At 41.4% G+C, this 26,185-nt stretch overlaps 1 protein-coding gene across 1 annotated transcript in view; it reads left to right on the forward strand.

Annotated features, from left to right (window-relative positions):
• Positions 1-13,851, forward strand: part of insyn2ab (inhibitory synaptic factor 2Ab) — a 33,789-nt gene extending 19,938 nt beyond the window's left edge. Inside the window, exons 5-6 of the mRNA XM_061690363.1 lie at positions 10,918-11,382; positions 12,852-13,851. Coding sequence (XP_061546347.1) covers positions 10,918-11,101 — 184 coding nt within the window. The 3' untranslated portion in view covers positions 11,102-11,382; positions 12,852-13,851. The remainder of the gene's footprint in view (positions 1-10,917; positions 11,383-12,851) is intronic.
• Positions 13,852-26,185: the final 12,334 nt, after the last annotated feature.

The following is a 26,185-nucleotide window of genomic DNA, read 5'->3' on the forward strand; positions in this document are numbered from 1 at the left end:
GTCAGAGACAGACGTTTAGTCTGTCTGCATCAGTCATCCCTACTCTTTAAATGTACCGAACAATACTGCTGGACATAACCAACAATACATCACACCGCAGAAAACGTCATCCTGACATAATCATTACTTTTAGACTACAAGTAATGTGGTCTAATTTGTAATAAACATAATAGGGTCGTGATTCTCCAAGAGCGGTAATATGTACCACTACTTCTACACGGGCTCACTCTAGTGGTACGTGAAAGAATCACTATATTATGTGTGCCAACTGCATGTTACATTGGCTTAAACTGTTCTTGAATACAGAAAAAAATTCAACTGTATTGAACATTTAAGTACACTACATTTGCATTTTCTATTTTACATTTTAGGAACTGTTTTCAGGGTGGCACGGTGCCCGACTGTCAAGTCTAAAATGTACAGTATATTAAATAGAAGGAAAGTAAAAAGTCAATAGAATTTACAGATTAAAAAACATGTTCAATGGTACATTTGATGTCATGTAAAAATGATTAGGTTGTCATTGTTTCCAGTGGATAAACGAGTAGTACAGGAGATAAAAGTTAACTTACAACCAAAATAATAGCCAGCAATGGAAACCAAGCAAAGTACTATACTATGCCCTAAGTGTGCAAATAGTATGGCAAAGAAAACAATGTTTTTGGGGAGTTTTAATGTTACGTTTTAACACTGTTCCACTGTGTTAATGCTTCAGGTTACAACTTTCTACACAAACCAGACACCGCCAAAGCTAATGGTTCCCAGCATATTGTCTTTCCTGGTAAACCTTTCACTGTAAGTGCCTCGACAGTACGTATGGCTTCTGTAATGCCTAATTAATTTGGCTTGCTAATACTTTTTATAAAACATCAATAAAAGCAAACACGAGCCTTTTAGGTGTTTTCACGTCCACATTCTACTGCGCTGCTGTCGCCTGCTTTTTCTGTGAGCATATTACTGGAGCAATGGGTAAGATTTCTAATGAGGAGATCTAAGAGTGCAAACTCCGAAGCAACTTAATTGACCAAGTGAACAAATGACGCTGACTGCCACTAAACCACATGATGCCGCGTGGTAATAAAAACACAATGACGTTTGCGCTGCATTAGCTAAATGCTAATCAAGTGGGAGCTTATCATTTCCAATGCGGCGTGTATCATGAAATAGTTGCCTATTTCAGATGGTCCAACTGTTTTTTTTAAGAGTCATTGAACAGAGCTGGCAAGCCAGGCCATCTGCCACCACACTCTCCATCTCTGCCAAAACATGATGAGACACTGTGAAATCTCCAAACAGTTTAGTGCTCTTCAGCACAAACCTTTCAAGGCTGACTGATGCTAATGGACCCATTTGAAGCAAAGGGCTGCTCTTCATCTTTTCCCTCGATTCAACGAATATCCTGTATGCAGGGTATTCTAAAACCTCAGTAGAAGTAGCCCCTTTCTAAACTGTTTGCCATCCTCTATAATAAGCACCCATGCGGAAAGTAGGGTGACGACTATGAAATTTTGCGCTTCAGTTGGTAGTGCCAGAGCCATAGCAGAGGATGGGCGGCAACATTAGCCGCTTAAACACTACCCAACTTTAACCCAACTGGTTATTGTCTCGCTGTCCTGTGCGTGAGGCAGTGCATGGTTCTAAAACTGGGGTCCGCGAGCCACAACCTTCGGGTCTGCAAAATAATTATCAATAATAATATTATGTTGTGTCATATCAGAAGTGCATGCCTACTAAGAGACGAAAAGATTACTCAGCTAGTTGACGGCTCGACATTACTACTCTGCATTGAAGTTTAATGCTTGAGGTCGACTAGTCACTAATCACGTGTTTTTGGTTACTGCTACTGGTCGATAAATAAATTAAAATGGTTTAGGTCCTGAATACATTAAAGAAATGTTAATTGAATCAGGCTCTGAGATCTGCAGACTCAGGTCAGATAGTGGAGTCCAAAGCAAACATGGTGAAACAGTATTTAGCCGTTATGCTGCACACAAATGGAATACGTTGCCAAAAGAAGTGAAGTCATACCCAAGAGTGAAAGTTTTAAGTCCGGATCAAAACGTTTTTCCCTCTTGCTTATAATTGAGCTTTTTAGAGCATTTACATCTTTTTTTTAGTCTTTCTTACACTGTATGTTATTTGAGTAATTTCAGTAAGATGTCTTTTATTTTTCCTTACCTTGATTTGAAATATATTTTGTTCCTTGTTTTTAAAAGCTTTTAATCATGTAAAGTACATTGAGTTACCTTGTGTATGAAATGCGCTATAAAAAGAACTATGCCTTGCCTTGGCTTGCCTTGGCATCCCATCGTGCAATCAGCCAATTTACAGAGGACAGTCTTCTACCGTTGCCAGACTATAATGCTCTGTGCAACAGCAAAATGTCCGGCCAAAAAGGCATCACAGTCTTCATACGTCTGTGCGGGTCTGAGAGTACAAAAATAAGCTTGTTGTGGAAGAGCACAGCAGTTAGTTTTGCTATCTTTGGTTACTCTGATCGCTCCTTTCTTGTCATACGGATCACAAAGTGAAAATGATTCCACTCATGTTGTCTCTTCCTTAGCAGGAGTTAAACTCAGTCGTCACTTGTTTGAAAAATAGCTGCTGGAACAGTCAGAAAAGAAGTATACAGCCAAATCTCTAATTTGGCAACACAGACTTTTTTAAACTAGCTCTCTGTCCGCGACAATGTTGTTAGTGGAAGGAGTGCAGGTCAGCTAGCAATAATGATTACATATTGAATTTGATTTAATTTAGTTGGGTTCCTTTCTATTAGACAGTTAGTGAATATTTAGGTTGAAACTTTAAAAAATAAAACAATTCCAATGACATTATAAGAAGAAAATTTCCAGAATCTATAAATTTGAGAACCCCTACTGTAAAGTACCGATGTTGGATGAGCGAGATAAAGTCGACCAGTGCATTTGTCACCTTCCGAGGTAATATCAGAGGCAAAACACCGCTGGTGTGGAAGAAGAATACTAAATGTAACCCCCAAGACTCACTGTCCAGGCCTTTTGTGTTGAAAGCAACTGTCTCATTGACGTCACTCCTATCTAATGATAGCATTCCGCGGGACCTCTGTGGACACGTACTTCGGACACAACAATGTCCCGCTTCGATGCATTCTGTTGGAAAGGGATGGGAAAATAAATCCCTGCGCTATTGTTAGACCTCTGATTTCACCAGGAACGCAGTTGGAAAGTGGGTTATGTGAGAACGAATATCAGAAAGGCACAACAGAGGTGTGAAGTTTGACAACCCAGCACTTACTTCTCTTACCTTGTTATGCTGAAAGTAATTTTATACATCACACCAGACGTTAAACACTGGTGTTGCCACGTATTAAATTGTCAGATAACAGGATGGCACTGATAGTGTTGTGGTACAAATGGCTGATCAATTGCTGTTCACAGGCGTGCAGGTGAGTGGTTGTCTCTGTACGTGCCCTGTCTGGCGACCAATTTAGGTTACAGGGAGTTCTCGGGTTACGATGAGTTCTGCTCCTGTGGCGCCAACAACAAGTCAGAACAGGCCGTAGACTAAGGTTACGTGAATACAGTAGTAAAGTCATAATTAAAGTGTATTGTATTTGGATGCAAAACACTTGTTGGCCATAAATATCCCTCCCTTTATTTTCCATACTGCTTATCCTTATTAGCATGTGAACTGTAGCCTATTCCAGCTGACTTTGGATGAGAGGCATGGGTACATTATAATCGCAAGGCACATATAGACAAACTACCATTCATAGTCACATCCACGCCTACAGATAGCGCTGCACAATAGTTTGTATGAACATCATCATCGCGATGTACATGTGCGCAATAGTCACATCGCAGGGTCTGCTGCGATATTGGTGGACTGTACATTTATTTTGTTAATATAGTCAGCCAGGGCTGCGAGGAATGCAAAGTTAGCCATGTTATTTCACCATCGTTTCTTTCGTACTGTGTTGCGTGTTTTTGTTTGCCCATTAAGGACAAAAGTCCTGTTTTTGATTTAATTCCTCATCTTGAAAAACACCATTGAAGCGAGTTTCCTTCAAGTTTTTTCTCGTGTTTTTGAGTTTGTAAGGTGAAAGCTGCAGCTGGCAATTAGTGTGGACTGAATGGGTGGCAACAAAGTGGAAATAAAATGCCGGTATTTTGAGGTAATAGCCCGTCAACTAGTTCATTTTTAGAACAATGAACTCAACTTTGAACTAGTTAGAGTACAAAATGAATTTGCCCAACACAGATCATGTATTATTTCCCATCGCAACATATATCATAGGTTTAAAACAGTAAAATAAAATAAACATCACAACGTCATTTTTTCCCCCAATTATCGTGCAGCCCTACCTATGGACAATTTAGTCTTTAGTTAACCTAACATGCATGTGTTGTGGGAGGAAGCCCAAGTAAGCAAGCACGGGGGGAGAACATGTGAGCTCCTCACAGAAAGGCCTGAGCCAAGATTGGAACCCCCAAACCTCAGAACTGTGTGGCAAACGTGCTAACCACTATTTCCACCATGTAATCCAGCACAATGTTAAGCTTTATTTATTTACTTATTTATTTATTTTGTCATCGGCACTTACGTTGGTTTGAAGACTAAAATAAACGCTAAAAACCATCAGTGCACATTGGGAAAAACTCCTTTGCACTATATAATCTTATTCCAAGTGTTGCACTGAGGCGACTGGTCATTCATTTTAACAAAGTTAAGACACACTTTTGTTCGCCGCCGCTGCCATTGGGCACAAGCACGTCATCGTGCGTGTTCTTCTTCGTTAGTTTACGCCGCTTCTTCGTTGCTTTTTGCCACTTTTTCTTCACGGCTGGAGGACTAGGCATCGAAACTGGGAACCGAAATGTTTTTATTTGAACGGTTCCGGGAGAACCGGAACGTTAGTCCCGGTTCCAATCTGTTCTCGATTCTCGATGCCCAACCCTAAAAATACTCAAGTGAAGAACAGTAAGTACAGCGGTAACTGACCGTGCCTTACAGCGCAAACTAGTGCTCGCCATTTGTGACCTCGAAACGTATCATCCTAATCCTGGGTGGATTAGATGCTACGTTACTGTGTCAAAGCCTGATTCGCTGCGTTCTGTTTTAAAGACCAAGTCACATAAATAAATGAATGGTCTTCTGTTAGAACTCCGATACGGCGGTTTTGCCAGATCTCTGTGTTGAACAGACTTGAGAGTTACATTGCTGACCGGGTGACAGCCGGTGAAGAGAACACAGTGTGACTGACGTACACTTAAAATAGCAGGCCGCAGCCAGGGGGAACAAAAAAAAAACAAAAAAACAAAACAATTACTGCTCAAAGTCGGACAGGCAGGAACCGCATGTTGCAGCCATACCACAGATTGGAATCCCCTGAGATGTATCCCTTTAATTTCAGAGCACTACAACTTCTCGAGTGCATGTCCGATAAAATCAGGATTCCGGCAGCTGCCCGAACCGAGGTGCTCAATCAGAGTCACTGGGTCTTATCCAGACCTCAGCTCTAGCCTGCCAGACACCCCCCTACGCCCTCACCTCCGCTACCCCATCCTCCCATATGCCGCAGACTATCATAAATCACCACAACAAATGGAGCGTATATATGGCAAAACAAAAGAAGGGAGAAAGGCTCAACGTGGATGATGAATCCGGAAAATAACAGTGTGCTCTAATTTTTACATCGAACCGGGAGAGAAATGAAAGAAAAGGTCATTTCATACCAATTTTTCACTTTCCTCGCCTGGTATTGAGATGCTTCTGTTATTTGTCTGCTACCTCTGTCAATACAATGGAGGAGATCAGAAACTAGTTTCTGCTGCATAGAAATTTCATTGGAAATTGGTGTTGTTGAGACTTTAAGATCCCGGTGTTATTAATATTCACGTCAATTAGTTCCGACCAAGTAAATTAATTTATCACAGGTGTTCGAAACTGTTATTTAGGCCTAAATCAACATTCAGCGGATGTCTTACCACCCACCTTAACTAACCAAAATTAACAACCTTACTGTGGGTTGTTAATAACTCATACTTCAGGAAATAACATTTGACTTAAAGTATGAATGGTCGTCAGATGAGGACGAGGGCAAGTAGAGAAACCCAGAGGTGTGACCGCAAACCTCCAGTTGTGCTCATGGGATTAAATGACACAATGAATGACAATATGTACAAACAGGAGCGCACACTCTGCCAACATGCTAACGCCGCTAACAGGTGCACAGCCGTCACGTCAACTGGCTTCATTTTGCATTTCCGGACTACTTTGTGTAACTTTTGCTCGTCGTGGAGCACCCACTAAATGACGTAATAGTGTGACACGACCTGACATGAAGTGGACTAGCAGGCCAACTTGCTGCAGAAAATTTAAACAGTAAAACAGGCTTTATTTGTTTAATTTTTTTTTAATGTTGACTTTGATTAGTTTGCATGTCACGCTAATGGCAAATAATTTAGAGACTTTTTAAAAAGCAAAAAAAACGAAGGCATCTATGTATTACCGAGTCAAAAACATAGTTCAATGACTAAGAGGAAAGTATTAATTGATGTTTTTACAGGTTGTGAAACAGCAACATACCCGGCAGAATCCTCGCACTTCCCGTGTACATTTTTTCGGGCATTTACAGTATAAACCTTTTTTTTCTTTTTTTTTTTTTTTTTTTCTTTTTTCTTTTTTAAGAGTGATGTTGTAAGATGAGTTTGAAATTATAATGTGTTTTGGGATCATAGTTTGCGGTATATTTAGGATTTCAACTAAACCATTAATATAGAACATTTTAGTCGGTGTCCATTACTTTTTGCTTAGGTGCTTGGTCCCTAACCCCCATGAATAGCAAGGGTTCACTGTACTGTCATATTTGCTTACCATTGTAAGTTTCCGTGCATATGGTGTATTCAGAGTATTAGTGGAGGGGAGGCTCTATGGAGGTATGTAATTCACACTTGTTCTTAAAGCACATTTACAACAGCGTTGTAAGAGCGTTGTTCCACTTTATGAGTGGCCTACAGCTGGGTCCGCCACAAACATGCTTGATTACATCATTACAGGTATCGTCTGCTATCATGCTGTTGAATTGAAAACAAAAACAAGAAAAACACAGCATGTGCATAAAAGTGCACACTGTAAGGCTTCCAGTTTGGAACAGACAATAAGTTTGAAAAACAGTCAAGTGAAATGAAATACAGCCGCGGTGCACTGTGATGAGAGCAAGGAGCTCATTAGCTACGGTGTCCCACGCTGCGGTGGCGGAGCAGAGGCTGTTCTGGTGAACAATTTGTGCATCCTGTTTTGTTCTCATTAATGAGATTGTCTTTTTCCTGTCTGTTTGTGAAGCACAGAGCATGTAATAGACACCGTTGGCGAGCGATTTACATGACAAAGGCAGCGTTTCTCCATAGCATTTACATAGCCTGTGGGGAATTTTAGTTATTTTGACGCTTCAACCTGTCATGAGAGGAAATAGCGTCCACTCTGGTGATTTAATCCACTGCATACTACCACGCTGTTGGGCCTGAACCACTCATCTTGTCAAGTGGAGGACGTTCAAGTGTGAAATGACCAAAGGGGAAGTCAGCGCAGGAGGTATGACTTTTAGTTGAATGTCGCTGAAGCAGGAAAAAAAAGACATCTCATGATTAAAAACTAAAACAATCATAAAAAGTGTTCCGTTCAAACAAACAGTTCCCTGCATAGCTAAACAAATGATTAATCTCCCCTTTGGAGTGCCCTAGAAAAGCTCCTCTGTGTCTAAAGCTGCTGTGTGAAGGTGCTCTTACTGTAGTAAGTGCCTATGTTTGCTCAAACACCTGCGCCCCACAGACCACCTGCAGTAAACAGCGTTGTCTGCCCGGGCATTTGTCCACAGTATCCCCTAACTGCCGTTATCAGCCAAGTAATTAATTACTTAATAATTGCTGGGGCTATTTGGTGCTGCTCCATACTGATGTGCCGCCTATTCACACAGTGATAGTAAAATACACTGAACATAAAGAACACCAGAAGTAAGCAGAGTTCTACTGCTAACTAGGGATGGATATTATAATCAGTTAATTGGAAAAAACAAAAATTGGATTGTCCATCCATCCATTTTCTAGACCACTTATCCTGTTCAGAACCACGGGGAGCTGGTGCCAATCTCAGACACACAAAAGGCAGACACAGAGACACAGAACTATTTACACACTTTCACACCGTCATCGAGGGGCTTTATTATTAAGTTAACGGACTGAAAGGCTAAGCTATGTGGTTGTTTTAATTACACACACAAGGTGTAATGCTCGCTGCTTAGTTTGACAGTAAACGTCAACAAGGAGTTGCAATAAACAGCTTGAAGCCTCTGAAGGATTTTTGACTATTTGCCAAAGTGCTGCTTACTGTCAAATAAGAGGAGTTCACTGCCACCGTACAGCGCTCATATCGCAAGTCTGCACTCAGCGCAAATAAATCGGCCAAAAAACAGCTTGTATCTTAAAAAACCCATTCGTCCGGTCACTTGTCTCTTAAGGCACCGCTGTATCGTTTTGGCGCCGTCTTGTGCCATCTACGGCACTTGCGTACCTTTTTATCGCTATTCGCGGCAAGGCTCAGTAACTTTCGGCCACAAAAAGCAGGGGAACATTGTCTGTACCTGCCGCACGCTCTAGCAACTGTTAAACAAATACAGTGCAACTCAGCCTCTGGCTAGCAGACGTCATGGCGAGTAATATGCTTTTGGCAGAACGTCAAACTCATTTGAAACAGCGTCTCCAAAAAACAATATATTGTACCTTTTCAGGGACTATTGTAAACAACGATTGTAAATGTTCTTTATTGATCTTAACTTGTATAAATGTTGGTCGCAACTTTGCAATTAAAGGGAAATGTGGGTCCCAGTGTAATAACACTGGACTAGAGAGCATGACATCAGGATGAAACACTGGCATGGAAATAGTACTGCAGCACATTTGGAAAGAGATTCTCTCATCCTTTTGAATGTTTTCAAATTGACTAATTCATTAATTTTCCCCATATGTCAGATACTAATGTATTTACAGCCCATAGCTTCAGCTTAGTAGCCGGCTAACATGCTGAGTTAAGCATATGTGCTTATTGCTGATAAATTAAACCTCCTAGATATTTATCATAAACATTTTAATTTTGGTGGGGTTCGCCATATACTAAAGCTGTAGGAAGTTCCATTCGAGCAAAGTACTGTACTACCAAGCAACTCACAATCATTCCATTAGAGTTCTGTTCTTAAATGACACTTATCTCCAAGCTGAGGACATTTCCAAGGATTCATTTTGCCACTGTGATTGTTGCGTATCTGTCAACGGGCTAATTGTGCTGCCCATCACAGTAGTGTGCCTATCAGTCCCCCCGCGGGGTAAAGCTTAAGTGTGTATCTGCCTGCCAACAAGGTTGACCTTTATGCATCACGTCATCTCTTTTGGCTGCTTAGCTTCTTTAATCCCGTCTGCCTTTTTAATATTGTGTTCTGTGTTGTTGGCCTTGGAAAATAGATTCACGCGCGAGGCCCCTAAAACCCCAAAACAGCTGTACTTTTTCTTCCCAGGTAAGGTTTACGCTGAAGGCTGGTAAGTTAAAAGGAAAATGCCAGAGGTTCATTATTTCATATTCCTGTTATGACAGTCTTGGAATATAGTGCATAGCCCTGGAATAAATACATTAACAGAACACAGCAAATCAATAGCAATATGGCAAAAGAAAACGCGGTCTACTGGTGGATTTATTCCACGCTGGAATACAGGCAGTTAATCATGGCCTGCTTGCATTTGGTTGGAATTCAGCTCCACACTTCTCCCAGGCCAGGCAGATTTAATCGGACAGAGAGTTCAAGTTCGGTGCCGCTACAAAAACATCACACAATGACCAGCCCGGGATTAGACTGACAGATGTAGACGTCCGATGTCGGGTGAAACCGCACACCAACATACACGGCGGCTCTTTTTGAAAAATGGAAATTTAATCTAGGCAGGGAGGAAGGCCTTTGATTGCATGCACGCGAATTTTCGGGGATTGTGTCACAAGAGATATGCGCTTCCCTCCCAGCTTCCATCTGAATCGGACTTATTAACATAAGCAACAAGCCAGAAAACACAAAGTGATGCATGTGACACCGACACAAACGACAAGTGGTGAAAGCTTGGAAATGCTAGAATGCTCGACTGACATCCTATTTAGACTGTAAAACTGCAAGTCTACAACTATACTTTTTTTTTAAGAAAAAAAATAGTCCTTCAATTCAATTGTTGTACGAACATATCTACTTTTTCAATATGTTTTGTGCCTCTCTGACTGTGGTTCTGCCATTTCTCCATGTCCTTTCGCCAGTGTTTTTTGCAATAGAGCCAGAAAATGGCATCGCGAGTATGTCTTATGCCGCAAATTCTGCCTAGCGACAAGTGACCACTTCAGAAACTGGTTCAAACGAGCAAAAGTTACATTTCTTCTGAGTGTGTTCCTGCCACTTCAGACTCCTCCCTGTCCTTCTCTGCTGTGTGGGGCAGTGGAGCCCTCTACATCACATTGTCAAAGTAATGAGTGCCGCATACCAATTTTATTTCATGCCCCTTGAGGAAAAACATATTGAACACCACAAATTCTGCCTAGCAACAAGTGAGAACTAGCGACAGACTTCGGACAGTTCACCGTGAAGTCACACTTTCTCCGATGGCACCACTAGTAAACAAAATAAGTTGACCAAAACAAAGTGATTGAGAATACAGGGTAACCTTCTTCTCTACTGCTGTTGTTTGAATGCGTAAAGTGTCAGTCAATTGTCTGTTGATTTTATTCCGAGTTTGTTTAAATGTAGCGGTCTCGTTTTTGTGAACGTGATTATGTAACCAGTCAGAGACAGTACTGTAGTTCTTGATCTAAAACTCTGCCCTATCTAATCGCTTTCCCGGTCTGCTCATGTTTTAGTGTGGAGCTGGACTTCAAGCTGCAGGAGGACAAGCTGCAGCCCCTGATGAAGAGACTTTGCCCCCAGGACAGCCAACAATGTCCCACCCTGCCTTACTCCAACGAAGTCTTCACATCCACTCCCAAACGCAAATCCAAGTCTGACTCTAAGAAGCACGCCCGCTGGAAACTGTGGTTCCTTTGAACGGAACATGAATGCTTTGGAAACGGCCTTTTACTGGGCGCACTAGTACCCCATGCTTGTCTCAAAATGGATGAAAGAATATTCCGGAGGAGGGATCAAGCCAAGACGATGGATAACAGAACAGTAGAGAACCGTTCATTTTTGGGGTTCTGAGCTGAGACTGCACGTCAAGTCAGCGGGGAGAAAACAAAACAAAAAAACTAAATATATATTTTCAAACTGTGCCAAACATTTTCCTGGCATGTTAGCTGGAGAGGATGGATGAACACCTGCAAATCTAGGTGAGATCTGGGATATATTTTTGCACAAATATTCCTTTAGTATGACTAAAATGCTACATAGGATGGAACCTCTAAAGTTGCGAGACATTAGTCAAACTTGTTTGGATTTTTTTTTTTTTTAGTTTTAATAAAGAAATTAGGTAGGTCGTATTGGCCTTCTGGACCATATTATTGAATAAGTCTGTATATTGAGTTTCACTTTTTGAATTGACATGATTGAAATAACTTTTCAAAACGTTTCTACAATACAGCGGAACTACAGGTTACGAACAACTCTCTTTAAGAAAAATTGGGTTTACGCCGAAATTTTTCATAGAAAAATTACCTCTATTTACAGACTGTTTTCGATTTGCGAACAGTCTTGGCACAGATGATCGGAAGGATCTATGCTGTGATTAACCATTAATCGTTGGCTCTGCGCGTCACACAATGCATAAAGTTGCATTTTAACGTATTCCAGATACACGAGAGACTTTAGTCCCTTTAACTCACCTTTATTGCAAAGCAACGACCACGACTACTGTGGGCGCAGTCGACGCCAAAATGAAACAAACGTTTCGGGAAAAAAAACCGACTCTCTGTTTCCAAGACAGCGGCGATGCATTCAAAGATACCCGCAAACATAATTTCTCAGAACAGGAATGGCTCGCTCCAACCCCTCCAATAGTAACACACAACGACAATGTAACTCAGTTAGTTACAGTACTGTATCTATGTTCTTTTGCTCACAAGTAGCTATCAAAATGGCTCTTAATAATTAGGCTGCAAGTTTAAAGAAACAGGCTACGGTGGAAATCTTCTTTTGCTGAGTTCACCATGTTTGCGGAAGGCCAAGGCTACCTCGCACATCAAGTTTTGAATTGTGACGAAGCGAGATTGTTAAGGGTAAATATGCTAAAAATGGTCAAATAAATGTGCAGCAAATTCATTGAAATGTACCTGTACATTATTTGATTTCTTTTGTTAATGATGCCATCTTATTATTGATGTAACCATATTGTACTACAGTCGTGTTTATTGCTTTCCATTAAGTTCCATTATTACTCATATACCCTCATACGGTATGTTAGTGTCACAAAAAAGCAAAACAGACTCAAACATTTCCAGGAAATTGTGGTTTCATTCAATAACATGCAAGGTTCCATTTGTACTACACAAGATGTATTGTGCAGGTGTGTGTCATAGAAAGGTTCATTTTATCTCAGTAATTCAATGAAAAAAAAGTGAAACTAATTTATTTTACAGATTGATTCATAAACGAAGGAAGGCCAAATCCTACCTAATTTCTATAATCCGTTGACTGTTTCTTATGTAATACTCAAATTTGTTGTGGTGGTATATTGTGGGTATTTAGCTGTAAGCTATAATCAACAAAATATATAATAAAAGAAAGAAATAATTATTATCTGGATACTTTCAAATCCCACTCTAATGCAATGCCCTTTTTCTCGTCTTTCTCATCTTTGCAGCATACTGCTTGGCAACAAGAAGAGGTGCCACGTGAAGGGCCTTTCATTCGTGAAGGTGTTATCTTTGAATGGACACCACCTCTGGCAAAGCACAACAACTGACTATTTATTTATGAGGAGCACGTGTCAAGGACTGAAGTCCAGCACAGTACTTCCTACTCAGCCCGCCTCTTTTTCCTCTTCCATCCCTTCTTTTTTCAGTTCAGCACCTTGTACAAATAACGAACCAACATCGCCTTAGATATAATGTTTAGCCCACCACCCCCCACCCCCCTTAATGGATGATACATGGAGTTGAGAATGTATGTATATTTTTGCGCATTGGGTGTTTTTACTGCACCGTAAAGTATCTTCTGCAGGCTCGGCTGAGAGGCTACATGATGGATAAATATGCGTGAATTTTGTAGTTTTATGGCTCAGATGCAATGAGGTACAGTGGAGGTTATTAAGTTATGGTTATAAAAATAGTCGCACACGTACGACTGGACCAGCCGTAAAAACAACCTGCAGAATATACAACGCGCAAATACAGCCACTGCCTATACTTTATATTATAATCTACATATTTATAGCAAAGATGAGGACATTTTGGCAGAAACAAGGCGTGAGTGAGCCTCTCCTTAATTTTTTAAAATGGTATTTTCTGGATGAGCTCACATTTTTAACAACACGTGCATACATATTTGTATTTTTAGGATGATGTGATGCTTCGGAAGTCCCAGCGGCAAGTAAAGGTTGTTTCTGAAAGTCCTTTTTGTTGTCGTGAGAATGGTTTATTGTTACTTGGCAGGTACACTTTTTCTGAGGGAATTGCACGAGGACACTAGTGTCGGGATATATTGTACTGTAATGCCGCTTTCCTCCTGCAGAGGCAACAGTGAGTAGAAATCAACTCATCATACAAACAGGGCTCCGAAATGACAGTAGATGTTTTAATGTGAATTGACTGTTATTCTTCGAGTTTTCATCCACGTGGACATCGCAACATTCTCTTACGGTGTCGCCCTCTACAGATTTGGCAATTGTAATCGTCAAGATTTTTGGTGCGCAGAACATGTTCCACTTTTTTGGGCCAGGTCGCCTTCAACCTTTCTGTGTTTGTAACAGAACGTCAGATCTCAACATTGGCCAAATATGGTAAGTGGTAATGGTAATTTTGACAACGTTACGACATATTTTCCTCACCGATTCAGTGTCTTTTTTCAAAATTATTGGTGCGTACTAGGGATGGGCATTGGACTGAATTTCTTGGCTCTACAGTGGAGAACATTAATAGTTACATTTGTGTGTTTAAAAAAATATATACTATTTTATGGCTTGAGAACACCTCTAGATGTTCTGAGCATTTTCTGATCAAAGTCAGCAAAGGCCTGATTATGGAACGCCTCTAAAAGATCGAGATCGAGATAGTGATATAGCGATAGTAAGCATATTGGTAGAAGGATGATGAGGACTGCCAGGCAAGAGAGCAAGAGGAAGACCTAAGAGAAGGTTGATAGATGTAGTGAGGGAAGACATGATGGCATTTGGTGTTAGAGAGGAGGATGCAGGAGCTTACATGGAAAAGGATGATGCGCTGTGGCGACGACCCCTAACGGGTCAAGCCGAAACGAAAAGTAGAAGATGTAACCGGTCAAATTGTGCCGATGGAGCAATATTGTTCTCCCCCTGCTATTTCTACATCTCAATGAAATACTATTCCACAGAATAGCCTCAGTCGTCAACTTCTGCTTCAGTTGTCGGCTTCTTTTTGTGCTGCAGAGCTGTGGAGCGTGACCGGGCCTCGGGAGCGCCACTTTAGAGTCTTCTTCTTTCCGTCGTTTCATTTGATTATCCGACTGTAGAGGTTGGGGGTCCCAGCTCATCAAACCGAGTGACTGCTTCGTGGGCATCTATCCTCCTGTCTTTATCGTACCCCCCGCGGCGTGCCTGTCTCTTTCATTATTCTTGAGGCTCAGCAGATTTTCTTCTCCTTTATTTTACCGCCGCTTGTGCTCACTCTCTCTCTCTCTTTGTCTCATGTCATTTGATCGCTGCAGCGTTCCCCTAATCTATTTATTCCACAGCTCATAATTCACCGTGTTTAGCTCCTCACGCTTGCTGTCTCTTCCTCACTTGTAAACAAATAGAAAAGCTAATTTTCTGTCGAGCCAAATTGAGGCGTCGCACTTGGAAACATTTCTCATTTGGGACAATTATTGCTAATTTTATAAACCTTTACTTTGTTGTGTGTGTATTTTACTCATTCCATTTTTTTTTTCGTTGCGATTCTACTCCAGGGGTCACCAAACGTTTTGAAACTGAGAACAATCTCTTGGTACTGATTAATGCGAGGGGCTACCAGTTTTACAAATACCTCTGTTATTATTAATAATTTATAAGATTCATCTATGTGAAGACACTGATCATGGGAATGATTGCTAACAATAATTATGATGATTTAACGAGGTAGGAAACAGATAAATATCAAAATGCAACACTGTTTCTACAAATAAAGTGTTTACATTTTCAAATGATCACTTCTATAACATTCCTAGGAAATCACAATGTCCAAGCTATTTTTAGGACTGGCTACTCACGAGGTCCTTGGAGGTCACCAACATCTGTGACCTGCTACATTCACGTTGTACATTATTTTGTATTGATGAATTTTGTAAAAGGGCAGCACTGTGGATGAGTGGTTAGAATGTCTGCCTCACCGTTAGGAGGTTCAGGGTTGGATTTTCAGTTCCGGGCATTCCTATGTTGAGTCTGTATGGGTTTTGGAATATGATACCTTTCCATTAAATTACCCACAATACCCATAGATTCCCATAATTTAGTTTAGTTCAGTCTTATAGTAACTCCATTGCGAATAAGTCGCTAGTGATTTGATCTTGCTAGCAGTTTGAAAACTGCAAACCCACCATTAAACCGAGGTCTGGTGTGACTTCATCAATTATGTGGTGATCAAATTCCAATCGTAAGACGTTGCACTCCGCTAACTCGGCGAGAATGTGACAAATTGAGTACCGGGATGTGGATTTTAAAGATTAAAACGGGGAAATACGGGTAGCACAAAGTCAACCATTTGCATGCACGACGGCAGCTCTGCTCATTATCACTTCGTGAAGAGTCTCGCCTACTTTGCTGGACTCGGTCAAATATAGGAGATGACTCACCACACACACAGCAGCTAAATAATGTGGTAAAAGGCTCATCAGGCGGATAATAAGAACAAAATGACCTGCTGCTGGATTCCTGGCTGTGAGGTGGCTTTTATGTAGGGTGCAATCAGTAACTTCATCAGCCGTGCAGCATGACCTACATGTCATGGGATGAATGTTTAATCAATCAGTGACAAAAAAAAAACTCATTTATAAGGGAGACGCTGGTGGAAAAGTAAGAATTAACAAAGCAGAAAGCGGAAATTCTTCTTTTGGAAATGCTCTCTTCTTAACTGCTGTTATTGGCCAATTCGCCCATTTAAGTTTAGAAATTAAAAGACATATTTTACAATGAAGATCAAACATCAGATGGCCTGTTAGAGGAAGCTGTTTATTGCCACTCCCATCAGAATCAGAATCAGAATCAGAATCATCTTTATTTGCCAAGTATGTCCAAAACACACAAGGAATTTGTCTCCGGTAGTTGGAGCCGCTCTAGTACAACAAACAGTCAATTTACAGAACACTTTGGGGACATAAAGACATTGACAAAAAACAATTGTGCAAAAAGATGCAGAGTCCTCTAGCACTTAGAGCAGTTCGAACGACTAATATTGCAATAGTCCGGTGCAATGACCATTGTGCAAAGGGCGCTGAGACTTCAAGGAGTGTATGCGGTTTAAAGTGACGAGTAGTGCGATCATCTGGGACAATGTCGGTTGTGCAAATGTTACAGATACTCCTCAATCAGTGTGCAAATGGAGCAGATGCTACTCTGGCATGAGTGGCCAGTATATGCAAATAGTGCAGCATGGCGAGACAACTACAGTGAGTGCACAAGTAATAAATAATTGGCCCCACAGAAATGTGACAACGAACTCAAGTCAAAAAAATTGCCAGCTTGTTGTAATGGAATTATAGGTTAGGTGTTTAAGAAGTTGATCGCAAGAGGGAAGAAGCTGTTGGAATGTCTACTAGTTCTAGTTAGCGTTGATCGGTAGCGCCTACCTGAGGGAAGGAGCCGGAAGAGCTGGTGACCGGGGTGCAGACGGTCCGAGAGGATTTTGCACGCCCTTGTCTTAGTTCTGGCAGCGTGCAAGTCCTCAATGGTGGGTAGGGGGTTACCGACAATCCTTTCAGCAGTTTTGATTGTCCGTTGCAGTCGGAGCTTGTCCTTTTTTGTAGCAGCACCAAACCAGACTGTGATGGAAGAACACAGGACCGATTCGATGACCGCTGTGTAGAACTGTCTCAGCAGCTCCGGTGGCAGGCCGTGCTTTCTCAGAAGCCGCAGGAAGTACATCCTCTGCTGGGCCTTTTTGAGGACGGAGTTGATGTTGTTCGCCCACTTCAGGTCCTGAGAGATTGTAATTCCCAGGAACTTGAAGGTCTCGACGGTTGACACAAGGCAGCTGGACGACGTGAGGGGCAGCTGTGGCGAAGGATGCCTCCTGAAGTCCACGATCATCTCTACCGTCTTGAGCGTGTTCAGCTCCAGGTTGTGTCGCCCGCACCACAGCTCCAGCCGCTCCGCTTCCTGTCGATATGCAGACTCGTCACCGTCCTTGATGAGGCCGATGACAGTGGTGTCATCTGCAAACTTCAGGAGCTTGACAGTCGGGTTCGCTGAGGTGCAGTCGTTCGTGTAGAGAGAGAAGAGCAGCGGAGAGAGGACACAACCTTGGGGCGCCCCAGTGCTGATGCTGCGTGTGGATGAGGTGGCCTCCCCCAGCCTGACCTGCTGTGTCCTGCCCGTCAGAAAGCTGTAAATCCACTGGCAGATGGCAGGTGAGACGCTGAGCTGGAGAAGCTTGGTTGAAAGGAGTTCAGGGATGATGGTGTTGAACGCTGAGCTGAAGTCCACGAACAGGATCCTCGCGTAGGCCCCTGCACTGTCGAGGTGTTCTAGGATGAAGTGCAGTCCCATGTTGACTGCATCATCCGCAGACCTGTTCGCTTGGTAGGCAAACTGCAGGGGGTCCAGCAGGGGACCTGTGACACTCTTGAGGTGGTCCAGCACGAGACGTTCAAAGGACTTCATGACCACAGATGTCAAAGCGACAGGCCTGTAGTCATTCAGACTAGAGATTGCAGGTTTCTTGGGGACTGGAATGATGGTGGAGCGTTTGAAGCAGGATGGAACTTCGCACATTTCCAAAGATCTGTTAAAGATCTGAGTGAAGACTGGAGCGAGCTGGTCCGCGCAGACTTTGAGGCAGGATGGGGACACATGGTCCGGTCCTGTTGCTTTGTTAATCTTCTGTTGTTTGAAGATGCGTCTCACATCCTGTTCATGGATGGTTAACGCAGAAGTCAGAGGTGTGGTTGTGGTCGCGGGTGCGGCTGGGTTGGTGTGTGGAGTGAAACTGTCCTTTTCAAATCTGCAATAGAAGGTATTCAAGTCGTTGGCTAGTGTGCTGAAGTTTATTGTCTAACTGAACATAAAACAAAAAGAACTGAACATGTATTTAAAACAACCACGCAACTTTGCCTTGAAGTCCTCTAGTTTAATCCTAATACAATGTGGGAAAATGGCATATAATAGAATAGTATAATATAATGAATAGGATATGTATCGCGATGTTATAACCCTTGAAACAATGAACATTTTAACACAAAAGGTGGCGCAACATATAACAGACATATAATATAACAATACTCAAAGACATCTTATTTATCCTCTGCAAAGAATGACTAATATTACTGTAATCAAAAATGTGTTTTGACTGTCTGCATGCATATCCGTATGTCTGTATTATACTGCCCCCAGGTGGCCGAGGCTCACGCACCAGAAGGAGCAGCACGATGTCCATTGAATCGATGCAAAAAAGAAAGTGGCAAAAACTGTTTAATTCTTTACATTCTATTTAATTATGTCATTCCTGTATGTTTTTATAAAGTACAATGGACCACGCCTACTTATAAAAGATAAGTATCGGGCCCAAACGTCAATAGCGAAACTCAGCGGATAATTCACCCATTAAATTGCATTGGAACCTCTCAATTTGTTTTTTAAACACAAAATGTTCTTGAATAAGTGGGGATATACCGCCAATGAGTGTTTGTGGGGTTGGTTATCCCCCAACAAAAGGAAAAAAAAAAAAAAAAAAAAGGAAACAAACATTTTAAATATATTTGAAAAAAATAAATCTACGAAGAGTTGAATCCACGGGTGCCCAACTCCAGTGTACAATATTCTATAGTGCTATTTTTATTATTTTAAAAACAGTTTACAAATATTTATGTTGTTTTTTTTGGGGGGGGGGGTGGAACATATTTATGGAATTTCCATTCATTTCAATAGGAAAAGATGGTTTAAGTGTTTTGAGCATGGTATGGAATGAATTAAACTCATATCTCAAGGCACCACTGTATTTACGATTTACATTTACAGGCCACAATTTCAGTATATACGCTAATATTCCGTGAATGTTAGAAGAAAAGCACTTCTCACATGGAATGATGGTGCTGTTTTGGTTGGCAAATGAGTTCAAAAGGGCTGTCAGCACGTACCCATCGGCAAAATTACTTTATTACGCACCACAATGGGATTTGAAACAAATTTGGTTTGTGTTGAAAAAGAAATGCACACTTTTGCCGATAATGAAGAAATAACAACAATAAAAGCACTAATAATCACGTATTCCAGGTTAGCGGCTTTGTTTTTGACTGAATAAAACATAAAGCCCCCGCGCTAATACGCCCCATCCCTGTTTTCGCTTGTGTACTCCAATCAATAATGTAAAGCTTTTAAACACTAACTCTTGAAACTCATTTAAGGCTCGCGGGCATGCACGCATTCGTTGAACGCAAATAACCTTGCTGAATAATTCAACGTATATTTTATCGAGTTCGCACGAGAGTCTTGTTAAGCGTCACGCCGTCTTACCGCACGACTCGTGAGACGCCGTTGACCAACGAGCGCGCGCGACAAAGCCTGACAGCCGATTTAATCGACGGGGCGGACGCGACACTCTGGCGGGGTGACAAAAAATACGACGAGTGCGCCATCGTTTCAGTGAGACTTCATGTGACAAACATATGGCATGTGTCAACGGAGGGACAGAAACAAAGACTAAACGCTTTGGATGACGAACACAAGCGACCGCGCTTGTCGCCGTCTGTCTCTGTCAGTTTGGTTTCACACACACACACACACACACACACACACACACACAAACACGTACGCACAGTCAGACTCCATTGGCTGCAGGCCTCTGAGCCAAGCGCGTCCAATGATGAGTGGTTGACTGGGGTTTCGCATTTGCATATTAAATGACTTCATCATTAAATATCAGGTCCCCAGACAATCTGATGCTCTTTAGATACCAACCAATGGGATACAATAATTGCCGCCCACCCAAAAAGTTTTATAATCAGCTATATGCGGAACGTCACGGGACCAAACATGGAAAACTAAATAGCTGACTTCCTGCCTATGCTACGCTAAGGAGCATGACTACATAACTGTTTGAAGCCGAACTTGCTAAAATGTTGTTTTCTTTAGAAGAAGGTAGGGAGAGAAAAAAAATCTTGATAATATCTGTAAAAAGTAAAGAAAGTGGTAATTTTCGTTGAATTCTTTGCGCAAAATGAAAAGAACAAACCCATGCAAAAAACAGAGTAGACACAGTTGATATGAAAACAAACTGATCCAAACAATGTTTGTGGAGGGCCGTATAAGGCAACCCGGCCTTGAGTTTGACGTGTGGTTTACGTGCTACTGTACTGTTGTTTTGCTGAGCAATACAGTTCAAATGGGCTCAGCAGTTAACTCTTGAATGTCCATGCCCGAACTGTAGTGTCTACTGATCAAATTGACCATATGACTAGCGGCATCTCATACAGTAACGTCGCCGACGCACTTTCAGGCGTTTATTGAACGGGACGAAAGTCAAGCACACAAATACAAAATGAAAACACTCTTAAGGAGCACGGAAGAGATGCTAACACTGAAGTAACCGTGTGGTAGACGGCCATCCTGAGCTGAAGTCTGAGCTCCTGAGGTAGGCCACTTTCAACTTTATTAAACATTCACATTTTCCTTGTTATGTTTTATAATACAGTGATTTTGGGGGTGGGGGCAGAATGGGTTAGTGGCGTTTCAATTCATTTGAATGGGTGAAAATTGATTTGATCTACTAAACGAGTAAATTGAGTTACATGCTTTGTCACAGAACAAATTAAAATCGTAAATCAGGGTACCAGTGTATATACAGGTAATAATCCCTGAGTATTTCAACAAGAGGAACAGAAACTAGGCCATTTATAGATGTTAAACGATCAAAATAACTTTACTAGAAAACATCTACTATAACTTGTAATTGCATCCATTTCAGGGATGACAACAGGGAGCGTGATTGCATAAATACGTTTCTAGAGGACGTTGGCTTCGCCTGGGTCCAGTGCGTGGCGTGTGTTGACAGCAGGCAGTAAACAATCATTTTGCCCACACAAGTAGCGGAAGGAGGCACATTGTCTGTACGCTGCCTTTCCGCCTTTAATTCCAGAACAAATGAGACGTACGGCGGTTCCGACACGCCGCCCGTCATTCAGTCTGCACGCATTGGGAAAGTAACCTTGAGATGAAATGAGTGTGTCTGTTTTGATGTGTGCAGTGTAAGCCACATTGTTTCACCGTGTGCAAAACAAACAATGCGTCCACCTGCACTGTGTAATGAGAGTTGTTTACTGCCTGGTTCATGTTAATTGGTGTTGTACTATGCAGAGGTAATAGTAGCTAAATGAGGTAACTAGAAACAGCTCCCAGCATGATACAGTTGCAGTTTTATACCGAAGCACCACAGCAATATCCACATTCATACCTTTCTGTCAATCAAAACTGGGTATTATTCTCTTTGTAAAGGCAAAACGTTTCATATTGCTCTTGTATACGACACTATCACATTGCGTTGGTGTATATGGACAACAACTAAAAGGTATTTTCAGACTTTTATTTAATTGAAAAGTAATGTTTGTGTGATGGGAAACCAACCCTAACCTTTAATATGTTCAAGATTGAAGTTGTATATTTTTAGATGAAAATATTAATCTTACAAGGCAGATATATTTGAGGAAAGGTAGTTAATTTTTTAAAAATTAAAGTTATTGTTTTATGAGAACAAAGTCATATATTTTCAAGAAAAAAATTGTCTAAGGAACAAAGTAATATACTGTTTGTTTCAGTTAAAAAGCCATCTATTTTGAGATTAGACTCATAATCTTATACAAAATATATATTTTCAATAAAATAGTTGTTTAAAAGTAGTTTATTTTCCATATTAATTAATTTTATGAGGGGAAGTGAACAAAAGTTATTAGTAACCTTGATTCTCCTTCATAAATACTAATCTGATGTTGATAAACTATTGAGTGTAGTATTTCATTTCATTATAAATAAAGTTGCAGTTTTAATCTGGAAGTTTTACTTTTTCTCGAAAATATGCCACTTTATTTTATTAAAATCATGACTATAATTATGAATATATACAACTTTTTGTATTGAAAATATATTGCTTTTTCCTTAAAAATATACAAAATTGTCCTCATAAAGTTATTACTTTAAAATGGAAATGTATAACTGTCTCAAATATACATTTTTTAAAAATATCTATTCTCATAAATTATGACTTCATCTAAAAAAAGTGAAGAAGACAGATGGCGAACTTTACGATACAGTAAATCACTCTGTTCTTCTTACCAAGCTCTCAAAATTGAACTTCTCTCGCAAAGCTGTGAGCTGGATGGAATCATATCTGCATGACCGAACACAATCTGTATCAGTTAACAACTGCAGATCAGAGCCTCTTAGGCTAACCTCTGGAGTCCCTCAGGGATCAATATTGGGCCCCCTTTTATTTAGTCTTTATATCAACGATTTGCCCACTGTTTGCTCTGAAGCAGAGTGCGTAATGTATGCAGACGACACAGTTTTCTTTGTTCATGGTCGCTCCAAAGATACTGTTGCTGCTAAACTCACTAATACAATGTCCTGTGTCACAACTTGGTTGCAGGAGTGCTGTCTACAGCTAAACGTCTCTAAAACTGTAGGCATGTATTTCACTAAAACAAATAGAGTATCACCTGACCCCGACATACTTGTTAATAGAGAAAAAAATGCAAATTGTCAGCCAATACAAATATCTTGGGTTAATAATAGATTCGCAGCTTTCCTTTAACGCCCATATTGACAAATTGTGTCAAAATATCAAATTAAACCTCGCAAATTTTCGTGCAATTCGAAATGAAATGTCAACTGAAGCTGCAAAAATTTACTTGCATTCAATGATTCTTCGTCACTTTAACTATTGCTTAACCAGTTGGTCCCAGGCTGGTCAGAATGCAAAAAAACCATTGGAGGTTTTGTACAAACAAGTAATTAAAGTGATGGATAAAAAAAACAAGGCACTATCATCACTGTGCAATTTTAAAAAAATACAGTCCTTTAAACTGGGACAGTCTTCACATATTTGCAGATTTAAATTTGATCTACAAAAGTACTGCATGATTTGGCCCCAGCTCCTCTGGCTGAGTTCATCAGCCAAAGAAACAGCTCCGAGCGTGTCACTCGAGGCTCTGTCAGAGGTGACTGTCTCGTTCCTCTGCGCAGGAGCACTTTCAGTAAGGGAGCGCTGGTGAGTGGAACTCAGTACCCGAGGAGGTTAAACTGCTTACGACATACAAGGCCTTCACAAAAAAAACTGAAAATGTGGCTAGTTAACACCTATAGCTGCCAACACTAAAAAGACAAGTATGTTATGTTTGGTTTTTTTGTGACGATCAAAAAAATTATGGTTTCATTCTCTCTTTGATGATGTATCCTGCATTATATTGTCTTGTAGATGTATTCTACTGCTTTTTTACATCTTGGCCAGGGGACTGCAGATGAAAACTAGCCTTCTGGCTAATTCTGGCTTTTTTAACCATGTGTACTTCATGTGTTTTATGAAATTGCATTGTCCCCTTTCAAAAATAAACTGAAACTGAAACTAAAACTAAGACGAGGAGGCAGCGCCGGGCGAGTTACGCCACAATTTGCGAATGGACTGTGGATGCTCGGGCTAACGTGTCCGCTTGCACCGTTGTTCGAGCTTCATCATTTCTGAGGAGCCGCACGGCAACGAGACTGACTCCGACAATGACGAGAGGGAACCTGGCGTGTTTGATGGAGAACTTTCCCAGCTGTTCATTTCGGATACAGAAGATGAGGACTTTGATGGATTTGTGGATGAGGATTGATCAAAAAATAACGTGAGTACATTGTTAAATACTTCAATAAAGTACAACTGAACTCAGTTTTGCTCCCGCTGCCTTTTTAAAAACATTGTTGTAGCGTGCATGCATGCTACCGTATGTTTTAAGATAGCGTATGTTTGACCATGCCTGCGCCCAATAATACGGTGCGCCTTATGTGTGTGTTAAATGCAGAAATAGACCCCGTAGCTGAGACTGCGCCTTGTAATGCGGTGCGCCTTATGGTCGTGGAAATGCGGTACCCTCCGAGTCCTTCGCAGTCTGCAAATCCAGAATGTATACGACCGGAGCAGATAATGAGCTTATACACACTCCACTACATGTGTGTATCTCTTTTTATATGAGCGAGCATACATATGCCCACTCGTCTTTTTTTGTTGTTGTTTTTTTTTATGAGCGTTTGCTTAATCCGCCTGTCTCTAATTGATATCAGGTGGCTGCCTGGGCCCCTCGTACCTCGCCGTTGGCCGCCGCTCTCTTCTGACATGTGGGCTGCAGATGGCCGCCTCGTTGAACTGGCTGCCAGGAGTGTCGCTTTCTCGCCCGTCTCATCTACCGAGCCAGGGAACTGTCATGCTTGGCCCAGCCGCACTTTTAAAATGAGCGACTGTGTGCATTGAACATCACAACAACTTGTGTTGTTATTATTATTATTATTGTAAAGGAGAAGGAGTGGTAGCCCAGTGGTCTAGTGGTTGGCAATGGTTGGGTTGCATCGGGCAGCGCGTACTATGGCTCCTCCCACATTCTATGAACATCCATCCATCCATCCATCCATTTTCTGAGCCGCTTCTCCTCACTCGGGTCGCGGGCGTGCTGGAGCCTATCCCAGCTGTCATCGGGCAGGAGGCGGGGTACACCCTGAACTGGTTGCCAGCCAATCGCAGGGCACATACAAACAGACAACCATTCGCACTCACATGCACACCTACGGGCAATTTAGAGTCTCCCATTTATGCATGTTTTTGGGATGTGGGAGGAAACCGGAGTGCCCGGAGAAAACCCACGCAGGCACGGGGAGAACATGCAAACTCCACACAGGCGGGGCCGGGGATTGAACCCGGGTCCTCAGAACTGTGAGGCTGACGCTCTTACCAGTCGTCCACCGTGCCGCCTTCTGTAAACATATGTATGCAAATGTATGTTAATTGGAGACTGTAATCGTCCATAGGTGTTAATGTGCCCTCCGATTGTTTGGCGACATCTGTACAGTATACACGTCTCAGCTCATCACAAAGGATAAGGAATATACATACGACTGTTAGTATATTAGACATTATATTAAATGTCTAAATATCGGCCACCGTGCCGCTGTTGCTCCACCAATTATTGATAAATAGATTATGAATTTTAATTAGTGTAGTATGCTACTTTTTAATCTTTATGCACATGTGTGCATTATACCTGTGTGTGTGTCTGTGTGTGTGCGCACGTGTGTGTGCATATGTTACAGTCCCTCCCCTGCGAGGCCCTCAAAGCGTGCCCCCCTCACCGTCAATGGCCCAGATATGAGGACAAGAGTTGCCATGACGACACACAAAAGAGGCTTCAGGTTGTTTATTGCCACTCCCAGTTGGAGTATACTGTCAGACTAAATATAAAACAAAGAAAATTACATATTGTGTACAATGTTCCCAATATCGCGGTGCACCTATTGCGGATTGAAGGGACTGCAGATTTCTTTTCAAAAGACAAATTCATTAAAACACATATTACAATGAATAAAATATACATAGTGTACAGTACTTCTATGCTTTACTGTTATTTAATCACTTAAAAGGTGTTTACGAGTTTCGAAATTATTAATAAGAGTATGGTAGAGGTTAATAGGAATGTGGCGAAAAGTAATAAGAGTTTGGCGAGGTTTGTACATCTTTAAAATAATTATAAATAATCCAAAGAACACTGGAATGTGGCTGTAACTTCGTGGACTTC

Source organism: Phycodurus eques, chromosome 11 (assembly GCF_024500275.1).
Source record: "Phycodurus eques isolate BA_2022a chromosome 11, UOR_Pequ_1.1, whole genome shotgun sequence".
Lineage (NCBI taxonomy): Eukaryota > Metazoa > Chordata > Actinopteri > Syngnathiformes > Syngnathidae > Phycodurus > Phycodurus eques.